Source organism: Neltuma alba, unplaced genomic scaffold (genome assembly GCF_004799145.2).
Source record: "Neltuma alba isolate B1F8T4 unplaced genomic scaffold, ASM479914v2 tig00013766_pilon, whole genome shotgun sequence".
In the NCBI taxonomy this organism is placed as follows: domain Eukaryota; kingdom Viridiplantae; phylum Streptophyta; class Magnoliopsida; order Fabales; family Fabaceae; genus Neltuma; species Neltuma alba.
Window position 1 is genome coordinate 18,208 of NW_021637896.1, and position 12,537 is coordinate 30,744.

Here is a 12,537-nt window from a genome sequence, read left to right on the forward strand (position 1 = left end):
AAATAAAATACGAAGCAACTACTCAACTTGTCATCCTAATGGCATAACTTACGATGGCGCAGACCTTTCTAGACGTCAAGAGTTCACAATTAATTAACAATACGTACAACACCGTCACCCATTCAATATTATTCTTATGATTTTGATTATGAATAATTAAATTATCTGTTGTGTGCTTTTCGTACTTCAAATAAAAAAAATGATTATAAGAATACAAGGTACTAATCATGCTGCCATGGATTAATACTCTTCAATTGTCATAATCAAATTAATTACAATATTTTTCCCAAAAAAAAATCAGATTCTCTGTATCCATATACTTGTATAACCCAAAAATCAGATTTTTTTTCCTTTTAAATTTCATGTGGCCTCTTTCATCTCTCTTCCAAACTTGTTACCATATATCAAGATAACGTCCATTATTTAAGGGAGACATTAATCCTCGGCCACAATTTGAAGTTCGAGTGAATACTGCTAAGATACAGAGATACACTGCAAATATGCTACCCTGCCTCATCTCAACTCTCAAGCACTACTTACTATTCACCATATATATATATGTATGTAATAAACAGAGGCAAGAAACTAAAAGTGAAAACATGCAGAAGATTAAGAAATAACGCAAGCATTGGGATCCTCTTCAGCACTGTGAGCCGGATAGTAAGCGGTCATGTAGGGATAATAGGCTCTGTAGAGCCTGGCGAGCTCAGCGGCCTGTTCATTGGGATCTTTCTTCTTGTCATCTTCCTTCTTATTCTTCCCATCATCCTTCTTGCCTTCTTCTTTCTTCTTCTCCGGCTCTTTTGCCGGCCCCACTGTCAATATCTCTGTGCGCCAAACTTTCCTCAGTTTGCGCGCCACTTCCACTGGGTCTATGTCCCCTACCACTGTCAGTTTCTTCTCCTTCATGTCCATCGCTATGGAGTCTATACCTGACGCACAATTTCACACTAGTTGTAACTCTATGATCACTATGGACAAAGTCCCTTCTTTGGGTAAAATTGATTGTTGACTGAGAAAAACCAAAGAAAAGCTAATCAAAGGAGTACCTATAAGGCTAGAAACCATTTTCATGGCTTTCTGCTTCGCTTTGTCATCGTGCAAATCCAACTTCAGCACCACTTTCTGCAGATAGTACTCGAAAAATAAGAACTTATACCGGAAAGCACCCAATAAAAACAGATGGATCCTGGGAACGCAGGCTCAATAGAATCGATATCGACTTTAACGAGTTCAAGAATCAACGGAAATATAAGAAAAAAGGAAAGCATACTGCACTATCTAACATATTTTAATTGAGTATTATGAATCAGCTAAGAAATGGTGGAGACATAAAACTCAAGAAAGAGACAGAACAAAACAGAGTGGCGGCGGTAGATACCAGATAGACGTCAAAATTAACAAAATCAGGGGATACAAAAAGAAACTAAACTCGCCCTGCTTGTGATATTTATTTTAATGAAGACAAATGAAACAGCTGGGTAATGGAGAGGGAAGATGCTGAAATTCATAAAAAGCAGAGAGTGAAAAGTCTCACCTTCATTTCTCTTTGATCGTGAGTTCTGACTTCAAATTAGACTGTAGAAACACTATTCAAGAGCGATCCAGACAGGGAAAGAGTGTGATGTAACAATAAAGAAAGCAGGGGAAGAGGAAGAAGAAAAAAGAACATGGGGTTTAGAGGAAAAGCAGAGAAAGAAGGAGCAACATAAACAAGAAAGAGGAAGACGAAGGGAGGGAGCTTATTAATGAAATTAGAACAAGTCAAAGAAATTATTGGGCCTTGATGATAGAGAGCGTGAGAGGAACAAACAAGGAACCAATCACACAACCAGACAGTGACGTAAGGCCAATGGCTTACTGTTTGGTTTTCTGGATGCTCCCTTTATATGGCCACCTTAAAACATCAAACACCAACACTGGAGATAATAGTCCCTCATATTTGATTTTAATTATTTGAAGCCATGTAGCTGTAAAACGTTGTCGTGTGGAAAACAAACATCTTTGGCACTCATTTGTATTATTTTTTTTCAAATATTTCCAGTATTGGCTCTTTAACTTTTGACATACTTTCGGTTACCTTATCTTGACTTGTATCTCCAAATATAATCCAGAATCTATATTATTTGTAAGTGTAAAAAAAAATTTCGTATTTGTTGTAGGTATTTTTTTTTCCCGCATTGTTTTTGTCCTGTATAGAAGCCCAGGCTATAATAAATTAAAGCAAGCACTCAAAAATCACATGCAAAAAAAAAAAACATAAAATTGGAGATAAATAGTTATACACAGTGATTCTGATTCTCATTTTGATTTTGATGGCCACATAAAAGGATTTTGTTGTGTGATGATGAACAGCTTTTCCAAGTTATACAGAGGATTATCCACGCAGGCGCTTATTATTAAAGGTTGGAGGCCTTGGCATTTAGTTGTGAATCTAAGCGTTATGCTGGCAAGCCAATCCAGGCCGTCCCTTTCTAAACGACATCCCCACTTTCTGCCATTTTAATTCGCCTTGTAATTCTCACGTTGATAGGGACTTGCCGTCCACATTAGAGTTTTTTTCAAGTTTTTAGATAAAGCTAAACAGGCACCGTGGGCTAACCTACTTGCCAGCACAAAATGGAATATCGATGTAGTGGCAGTTTGTCGCAGCGTTTTGAGGCCAGAAGTAACATAAAAATTTAATAAACCAGTTTTCAAATTTTAAAACTGTTATCACAGTTTTTAACTATAGGTTAAAAGTTACTTTTTTAAGTGTTATTACAAAAGCATAAAAAACTTACGACTTATATAAAAACAATTTTTAAAAATTAAAAGATATTTTTACTCTTATATTTATATTTTTCTTGTGCTTCTATTTGCATATTCCTGTCTTCCTAATCAGTTTTTAGTTATTTATTTTTAATACTCTCTTAAGTAAAGATAATTTTTAACATAATTTTATAATATTTTTAATTTTTAATATTATCTTTCATTTTTATTTACATAAATTGTTCAAAGTATATCATTCAATTAATTATATTAATATTATTTGGTTTAAATACATTTTTATTCATTAAATGAACTTCTTCCAATTATAATAATATTAAAATTATTATATTTTTTAAATCCATATTTTAAATTGCTTTTTATTATTTAATAAAATCATATTTATCTTGATCATTTTACAAATTAAACTTACTTATCTGACTATAATCCAACCAATATTTCTATTTTACAAACTAATTTTTATAAAAATTCATCAAATATAAATCATATTACCAATCTAACTTTTATCAAATCTTTTTTTTAAAAATTAGATTAAAAAATTATTTTTTTCTATTGTCGATCCAAACAGACCCATGATTTGGCTTGACTGTGAAATCCCGTAAAGGTGTTTATGGTTAAGTTAATGACACGTTATCAGAGCGGCAATAAAAAAAGGCCTCGAAATTCGTCTGCTTCCCCACACACACATGACTAATAGCAGGGAAATGAACGCTCTCAAATTATTCTCCTTCAATTCTCGGATCTACCCTTGAAATTTTCGAGGGATTCACCGCTGCAGAATCCCAAAGTTCAATCGCTGTAGATTTTGCAATAATTTTACATACAAATCACTTAATTTCTAGACAGCTCAGCTAAAACTAATCACACAGGTTTTATACAACTCACCTTCAAGTATTACAAGTATATAATCAACGTTCGTTCAAGTTGCTCTCAATTAACGAGGTGGGGGAGAGAATAAGCTTAGATATTTCAAGCACAGAGCTGAGAGCTTATCGCACTTTTTTTTTTTAAAAAAAAAATTTCTTCTTCGCACTGTGACTTCTCATATTCTTTTGCAATTTCAACACTAATATGTAATATTCTTTTGATTGATGATTATGGGGTGTTTGAATGAGCTCTTTTAAGAAATGATTGTATAGTATGTGAGAAGAGTTGTGAAAATACTCTTCCGACATTTAATATAAGACATAATTAACTAATTTGAGTAAATTAATGATTAGTTAAATTAGTTAATACGATATTTTTTTCAAAATATCCTAATCATCTTTCTTAATTCTCTCTCTTCTTTTTTTTACTTGATTATTATTGAGAAAATATTAATAAGATTAATTTAAAAAAATTAATAAACATATGAAATAGATTTTATATATAGAACTAACATTAACTCAAACTAAATTCTATATTAAGCAGCGGAGGAGTTTTTTTTTTTAAGTGGTTTTGAGGTTTTCCAAACTCTCTCATATTAGTTCTCACTTCTCAGCATATATTTATTTTGCTTTGTTTTTTATGTGCTGTACTAATGGGTTAGAGATAATGAGTCTATGGTGGTTTAGCTTGGCATTTTCTTTTATGGCGTTAAAAAAATAAAACAAAAGAATAGAAAACTTTTTCTTTTTTTTTTCTTTGGGGGAGGGGCCGGGGGGAAGACGGGCAAATCCCTATCCATGCAGATATGTTTATTAATTGCATTCTCAATAAGGAAAAAAAAATCTTAATTACATTCTCAACTCGTTATGGCAAACACAACGACACAAACCATTTTGGTCTAGAGTGAAGAATTACGTGTTGCAATGATATCAACTAATTATCTCTAATGGTGCTTCCCCGTTTCATTACTGAAAAAACGATAGCTCGTGCCTTGCAATGAATTTGTTAACATCATATTCAGCAATATGCCCTCAGATGAATTCCAAATTCACCATAGTAACACTATTTGTTATCCTTAATATAAGAGTTAATTGACTAATTTGAGTATATTAAGAAAATTTGCTAAATTAATTATTTGTAATAAATAATTCTTATCTTTTCTAAAATATTTCTCATAAAACTATCATTTGACAAAACCTTTAACATATTCTATTACTACAAAGAATGCTTTATAAAAAATAGATAAACATGAGAGACAAAAAGAATTAAGATTTTATATTTAAGATCAAATTAAATATTAAACTAACTTTTTGATACAACATCAGAACAAAATATAATGTGCTTCTGTGTTCTTAATTTTCTCTACTTCATCTAGATCACTTAATTTTCACAGTATAATTGAATTAAGAGTTAATGTACTACAAAATATTTTCTTAGATACCTCCAGTAACCCGAAATATTCTGTGATATATCTAGTACCTTAACATATTTTTTAAGTGTGTCTAACAGCCTCAAATATTTTTTTGCCTCCGTGCTTGATGCACCAAAAATAAACACACCTAAAAAAAATACTTGATGATACTGAATGTACTGAAAAAATATTTCAAGATGCTAAATTCATCACAAAATATTCTCGGAAAAATACTTTAGGATGCACCTTAACCCTTGAATTAATTACCTAGCATTACTAATCCGTGTGAAATAGTTCCCAGCTAATGAGGCAACTAGATAATATTAGAGCCCAACTGATCACAGATACTGTGCAAATTATACATTATTTGGAATTTGGTGTCCCTGTAAGCGTTCAACAGCTATGAAGAACAAAAATGACGTTGAAAACAGGAAGACTCAATTATTAAGGATTTTCGGAGATGCCCCACGGCGTCAGGTCCCCTCAAATGACATATTTGGCATGAAAGATCACATCCCTCAGAGGAGTGATCCCCAGTATGATTGGCTGATAATCACTGGCATCAGCCGTAAAAGATGGGATACAGAATGGATGTTGCACCAGAATTGGACGAACATTGCAGCTTCAACCCAAGGATGCCCCAACAATGGCTAGGGACTCCTCCACTGAAGATGCCTTTTCAAGTTTAGCTTTATCAACTACAGGCTGACTTCTGGCAAGTTTGGGCAGCAGCTGAAATTCCTGAGTTATACGACACCCCATTAGTTTTCCGGGTATGATTTGACACGCGACCCAATATAGCAGGAATGGTTCTCTATGATTATCATTTATCAGTGCCTTTCTAATCAATCAGCACTGCTCTCTTTACACATTCCAAGGTCCCAATTTTTAATTTCAAAATACAAGACAAACTTCCCATAAACTAGCTCCAGTGTGGCGAGCAAATTACTGCGTAAATCTAGTTTAATTATTTCAACTATATTAGTATCGTTGAGGATAGAGCGGTTAAGTACCTCAGGGCTCCCACTTTCAAGGAGGACTCCTTTTAGCTTGCCTGCGAGGTATCAAGTTTCCACGTTCTTAGTCACAGCCAGTCATGGCAAGAAAGTGTTATCAAACTACCACAACAGAATGCACGCACGCTTACAAACACCCTTTTATACACTCATACAAAGGTACAACCCAACACCCACACACACGATGGAAAGACAGTAAATAAACCAATTACCAGATTCAATCCAGAATGTAGCAATTTTAGGATCGAAATTCCCAATTTCAACTGTTTCCCCAACTGTCCAAAGCAAAATCGTCATTAAGAGCAATAAGTGATTGAAATTTCATAAAAAGACCAGGCAATGATATATTATTGAAGTTGATGTTTACCATTGTCTCCAAAAAATTGCCACCAAACTTTCCTGGAGCTCCCTTCATATTCAAACACCCTTGAGTAGAAGTATGGAAGATAATCATACCTGAAAACCATCGAAAAAGAATATTCAAATACCAGGAGTGAAAAAAAAGAAATGCTTTACCAAAACTGAAGTTCAATAAGTCACAGAAACTGAAGACAAAACATACGCGTGGGTTTGTGCACTGAGTAATGATTTCACACAATGATGTGCAGAGCGACGAGCATGATCCACATGTTCAACTCGAGCAACACGATTGTATATCTGTTCGGTTTTTTATAAGCACGTGATTTCACATTGAAAATGACTGATAACGACTCAACTCAAGAATAGCAAACCTTCAGTGGGAAAGCTGCTACATCACCAATGGCAAAGATTCCAGGAATACTTGTCCGAAACTGACCATCCACCTGAAATAGGTGATTCCTTTAGATGAAGTCCTTCAGAGTCTAATTTGGGTTTTACGCTTATACACACTGAAATTACATCTGCAAATCGGGGTGACTTAAAGAAAGTGTACGTGATCTTCAGAAAGTAATAAAGCGACTAATTTCAAAACATTGCCTCACAGAAGCTTTAAAAAAAAAAAAAAGGAAATAAGCATCACAACAAAATCTATAATAGATCTTTTTATTTTTTGAAAGAATAACCATGATCAAGAATTTTGTTGCCAATAGTTTATCATTCGTTAGACTCACCTGTATGCCACCAACATCTTTATTCAGACCTAGCCTCTCGAAGGGGCTAACTGCAGGTTTTGCTCCAATGCCCACAACAACCTGCAAATGGAAAGCAAATTTGTTTATTGAATTTGTCCTCCTTCTATGATGATAGCACCTCTATTATATAGTGCAGCAAGTTAGTCACAGTCAGATATGAAAAATATATATTTATTACTGTATCTGCATCTATAGTAGATCCATCTCCAAGTTTCACAGCAGTTACGTGCCCATTAGAATCGGCTTCCAAGTTTTTTATAGAAGCACCCTGGTTGATATAAAATTCAAAAGAAAGAAAAATTAGAGGAAGAGTTTGAAGAAGTTATTGTCTGCACAAACATCAAAGATACCCATTAGAAGTTACAACAATGGGAAGATTAATAGAACGAGAGAATCAGGGAAAGAGGGATTGCCTTTAAGATTTTGACACCATTCTTCTGGTAGAGTTCTTCATATCTTCGAGCAAGAGAAGGAGTGAACAGTCTTTGCAAAAAATGATCCTCTGGAAATATAATCTAGTTTAAAGGACATATAAATATTCATGAATTAGCAGATGAAAACTAATATACAAAATGACCAGCCATCTTTAACATAATTAAAAGCAGGAACATGTGGAGGATAAAACCAACATTGAATATGGCACAGCTGAAAATGATGAAATGAAACAATGAAGGCTTGATATAGAAATTGCCAACCAGAAAAACCCGGCAATAACGATTTGATAGAGGCAGAATACGTACTGTTGTGTCAAGCTGCCAGCCAACAGCAGCAGCAGCAACCTCCATTCCTATATAACCACCTCCAACAATAACTACCTTGCGTGCTTTCCCCTAATAAAATGCGTTAAGATCAATTTATTTGATCTACATTACATATTAAACAATATAATGATTTTGATGTATCATTTGCACGAAACACATGCAACTTCTCTCAAGTCACACTGAAGTTATGCTTATTCTAGGCATTGGGACAGTAATATCCTTGGAAAAATTCTAAGGACTGACAGAAAAAAAAAATGAAATGAAAATTCGAAGGGTATCTAAAAGCATGAGCTACAAGATCAAATTATCCGCTCAAATTAAAAAACATTAAGTCACAATATTAGCATGATTAAGATTACCAATGATGAAACTAGTGAATCAGCATCAGCAACATCACGGATGTAATGAACACCAGGTAGATTTCCCCCAATTTTCTCTGGGAATCTAAAAGCAAGATAGACAGGATAGATGATTTTTTGCACCAGTTATTGCATATACAACTTGAAGACCAAGAGAAAAGAGACAGACACCTTGAGGCTGTAGATCCTGTAGCAATAATAAGTGAACCATACTTAAGCAGTTTTCCAGAATTCGTTGTCAATGTTTGCTGTTCAGTATCAATGCTTTTTACTGGATCTTGATATAACATCTACACAGAACAACAGCAAGAAATAAACGATTTTAAAAAAAAGTAAATGAATGAAAACTGGAAAATACCAGGCCTTGGTTCTTCCCTAATATAAAAACTTTTCTAGTGTGATGCTAGCCTAAATAATCAGAATATGAGATTTTGCCATTCAATTTAAAAGGAATCACCTATATCCATTGTACCACGCATGATAGAAGATGAACTTTTACTGGCATGGAAAATGACGAAATCATCCACAAAAGACAAAATGGTAGCAAGAGCAAAACAAAGATTACCTCTATCCCTTTCTCCTCATACCACTCTGGAGTCTGCCTCTCACCACCGGATCCAACACAAGTGTGAAATCCCTATTAAAAGTTTAAAAGCACGATAATGACGTCACATTGTAACTTCCACTAACAAGCTGCAAGAAAGCATGATAGGCAGCCGCTTTATGCATAATAGCAACATCTGAAGTACAATAGTTAAGAGCATGGTTCAATCAATGATATACTTTCAAGCCTTGCAATGACGGACGAAAATTTCAGGTAAAGATACAAATCATCAGTTCACTATATGTGCCTAAAAGAGTAAATTCGTACAGGAAGGCGCGCGGGGTTCTTATCTGGCGGGAATAGGTAGCCTTTTGTTAAAGCCGGACGCTCGTAAGGCGCATATGCCTGTTTAGTGAATTCAAACACAGAAAGAGATCAACAGAAGGTATGGAACATATAGCTAAAGAAATGAGCACAAAGGAGACAGTGAAGATAGAAAAATGCAACATGGCTGAGCAGCCAGGTCAGGCAACCTCTTTAGTCACTATACACAGACGTCCATCCGCCATGCCGTGCTCGACGAAAGTTCGAGCAGCATATCCTGCGGCATTTCCACCCCCAACAATCACATACCTGCAATAATTGGAAGATGATTAAAAGGGGATGAAAGAAAAGAAAAGATCAAGACATCGAATGTCGAACAGAAACGGAAGGAGAAACAGCCAAAGTGAGGAACATACTCCCGATTTTCATTAGCGAAAGCCGCGTAGCATCTCGAGAAGGATCTGAAAGTGATTGAAGAAGAACGGTTAGGTCGATTGAGAGACCCAGTTTGAGGACACCAAAGTGAGAGGCCGTGCTTCAGGGACAAGGAATTGGAGATGGCTGCCATTGTGAATCTACGAACTGTTGCCCGTACAACCAAAAAACAGAAATCACGGAAAATGAGATGGATGAACAGAATCAAATTGCAAAGGAGCAGAAGAGCCAACAAGTAAAACACTGGAACCTGAAGACATTGACGCTTGGCAATGGATTAAATAATTTATAGATGAAGTTGAAGAAATTATTTTATTCAAGAAGGATCCTTGGCCCTAGAGGAGGTCGAAGGGGCGTGACGTCTAATCCTGATACAGGATATAAAAAGAGGGGCGTATCTTGGGTAAGGAGTTTTAGGATCGCGATTGGTACAGACGAGCTCTCGGAACTTGGCGGGTAAAGTTCGCTGACTGATCGCCCTATGGGAGCCAAAAAAACGAAGCCATGGCCGTTTTTCTGGAAGAGAGATGGCAATAAAGCTCTTTTACGACATCGTTTTGGTATTTCTTTCTTTTTTTCACAAAATTATTTTGGTAATTTGGTTCGCAGTGTTCTGTCGGCACTTGCATCAGTTGTTGCATGAAGCATGATAGTCTTTTCCTTTTCCGTTTTTCCGGAAGGATGAAATAAGGGGGGAAATAATGTGTTGCATCCAGCGTCGGTAACAAGGCGTGAACTTGGCTCATTGATTTTGGTTCTGTTTAAGTGAGGTTCAACAGTACTACATTAATAAAATGAAAGTTAAACAAACAAAATATGTTATTTCCAGAATCAATGCATTAATACTACTAATTTTAAAAAAAAAGTTAAACAATTGTCCTGTTAATAGTTTATTCCCTCTAAATGCTAGCTTGGTTCACAAACTTATCTTTCTGCGTTGAGATGGACCGAATCTTTATGATCTATAAGTTGACCGAGCCTTTGGTTTATTTTAAAATGGACTGGGTCTTTATAATTCTATGAGTTGCACAAGTGAATCCTCTTAAATGGTGTATTTTTTTCCTCCCAATCCCCCATCGAACCTATTCATCTAGACAGGGGTTTTGGACCCAGATATGATCACGTCTCATCAAACATCAAACATTGATTATAAGGTTTGTCGGCATTCATGAATATTTGGGCTTGAAATGCGAAGGAAAGCAAAACGGGAAATGGGTCTCCTGAGTTATAAACAGGGAATTATGAAATGACCAAATTCGTAAACAGTCGAGAATAAAACGGATTAGACGACTACCGAAAGGGGCCAGAAAAATTAATTGCTGGGAAACCAAGGAAGGCAGGCAAAGCCCAGGATGGGTTTAAGGCAAAGCCTGTCTAAGTGCATACATCAGAATATGCTGAAGACGAAGAAGTCCGACATCATGGATAAGCATGCTAGGCGTCCCTTCCTTCTATGCTCCTCTTTTACTCCGCTCAAGAGGCTACATATTCACCCGGTGTTAAAATAAAGTTTTAGTTTCTTCCTTTGCTGCTCATCTTAATACTTCTGGTAGTTCTAGAATTGATGTGCCAACCACTATCTACACCCTCGCAGTACCCTTTTTCCACATGACAACATTGTTCTCTGCTTCAGCAGAGGAAATGAATATATCGAATATATCTTTCTTCTATCGAAAACAATTTTATTTAAAGTATTGTCTTACACTAAACGTGGATACTTCTCCAAACAGGAATTCAAACTTTGATTCGTCACGTTACGAGGAATTAACTCTTTCCACTAAACCAACCCCCATTAGTATAGATGGAATATGTTGTTCATTCATAGCACAATCTTAGCAAAAATGGATCAAACTTACAAGTGCGTTAGTTATTAGCGAATCCATTTACATATCGTGCCAACCTCAATGGAGCGAGATTATATTTAAACTGAAGGATATGAAACGTCTCTTCAAGCATCAGATCAATAAGAGTGCAGGGCAGGGCATGCATCCGATAGAAGCCATGGAGGCGCATCAGAAAAAAACATTAACATTCAAAGTCACTGACTTGAACTTGATATACACCTATATACATTTCTCCCAAGCCTTAAGTTAACAAATCTGGTTGTGTAAAACAGGCGGGCGGTGATCAAACCAAGGGGAAAAAAAAATATATATATATCCAGATTAAAGAAACAAGAGTGCATATCAGAATAGGCGACAACGTTACCCGTCCCACAACTCGGTGGGTGCAACGATGTAATGCTTTCTTCACCCAAATAAAATACCAAATTTTTTTGAAGAGTTCCTATGACTACTTACATAGGTAAAGGCCAATTAATTAACGAGGATGTAGTTATACCCATTGGCAAGTTATAACTGTAGCCTCTTAACTTTGAAACCAACCCTAAACCTTCAAGGTTATGGTTAGGAACCCTTCCGAAGCTGCGGAGAGTGAACAGTAAAGGAGGAGGAGGAGGAGCCTTTGTGCTAGATCTTACAGTGGGCGCAGATAACTTCCCAGCTTGGTCTAAGACATCAAGAAACTCTGATCTGCTCCTCACAACCCTATGAAAAACCTCTCTGATTTGCTGCTGTAGAGGTACCAAACCTTCTTCCATCTTTCTACAAATATCTGCCAACTCTTCCCCTGCGAATTCACCTCCTCTAGGCGCTCTGCCTCCACCGGAAACTGGAACGAGTCGGTGAAATCAATCAAGGATTGGGCTATCTTCTCGAGCCTCTGCATCTCCTCCAATAGTCCCGCCGACCCTTTCTTCTCCTTCTTCTCCACTCTCTGTCTTCTGCTATCTTCTCCTGCAACCCTATCATGAGTTGAGCCCAACCCAATTGCTTCGGCACTGGAAAATGAGTCCCCAACCCGGTTCTCTCTTGACACGGGATAGCCGCGACCAGAGTCCACATCACAAACACAAATATCGTGCTCATTACATAGATAGG

The 12,537-nt window shown here is 36.2% G+C and overlaps 2 protein-coding genes and 1 pseudogene across 2 annotated transcripts; all 3 read right to left on the reverse strand.

Annotated features, from left to right (window-relative positions):
- Positions 1-456: 456 nt before the first annotated feature.
- Positions 457-1,840, reverse strand: LOC114739098 (heavy metal-associated isoprenylated plant protein 39-like). The gene is made up of 3 exons (XM_028927150.1): positions 1,538-1,840; positions 1,050-1,125; positions 457-932 (listed from the first exon to the last, which is right to left on the reverse strand). Exons 1-3 carry the CDS (start codon positions 1,541-1,543, stop codon positions 610-612), a joined length of 405 nt encoding a protein of 134 aa, XP_028782983.1. The 5' UTR covers positions 1,544-1,840; the 3' UTR covers positions 457-609.
- A 3,493-nt stretch (positions 1,841-5,333) lies between these two features.
- On the reverse strand, positions 5,334-10,029 carry LOC114739095 (monodehydroascorbate reductase, chloroplastic/mitochondrial-like). The gene is made up of 17 exons (XM_028927146.1): positions 9,849-10,029; positions 9,580-9,745; positions 9,373-9,472; positions 9,167-9,244; positions 8,861-8,932; positions 8,467-8,585; positions 8,296-8,380; positions 7,916-8,005; positions 7,589-7,690; positions 7,354-7,443; positions 7,155-7,235; positions 6,795-6,866; positions 6,626-6,720; positions 6,431-6,519; positions 6,276-6,338; positions 6,061-6,101; positions 5,334-5,788 (listed from the first exon to the last, which is right to left on the reverse strand). The coding sequence occupies exons 1-17, from the start codon at positions 9,856-9,858 to the stop codon at positions 5,672-5,674; spliced, it is 1,470 nt and encodes a 489-aa protein (XP_028782979.1). The 5' UTR covers positions 9,859-10,029; the 3' UTR covers positions 5,334-5,671.
- Positions 10,030-11,894: 1,865 nt separating this feature from the next.
- Positions 11,895-12,531, reverse strand: LOC114739094 (uncharacterized; annotated as a pseudogene).
- Between the last annotated feature and the right edge of the window lie 6 nt (positions 12,532-12,537).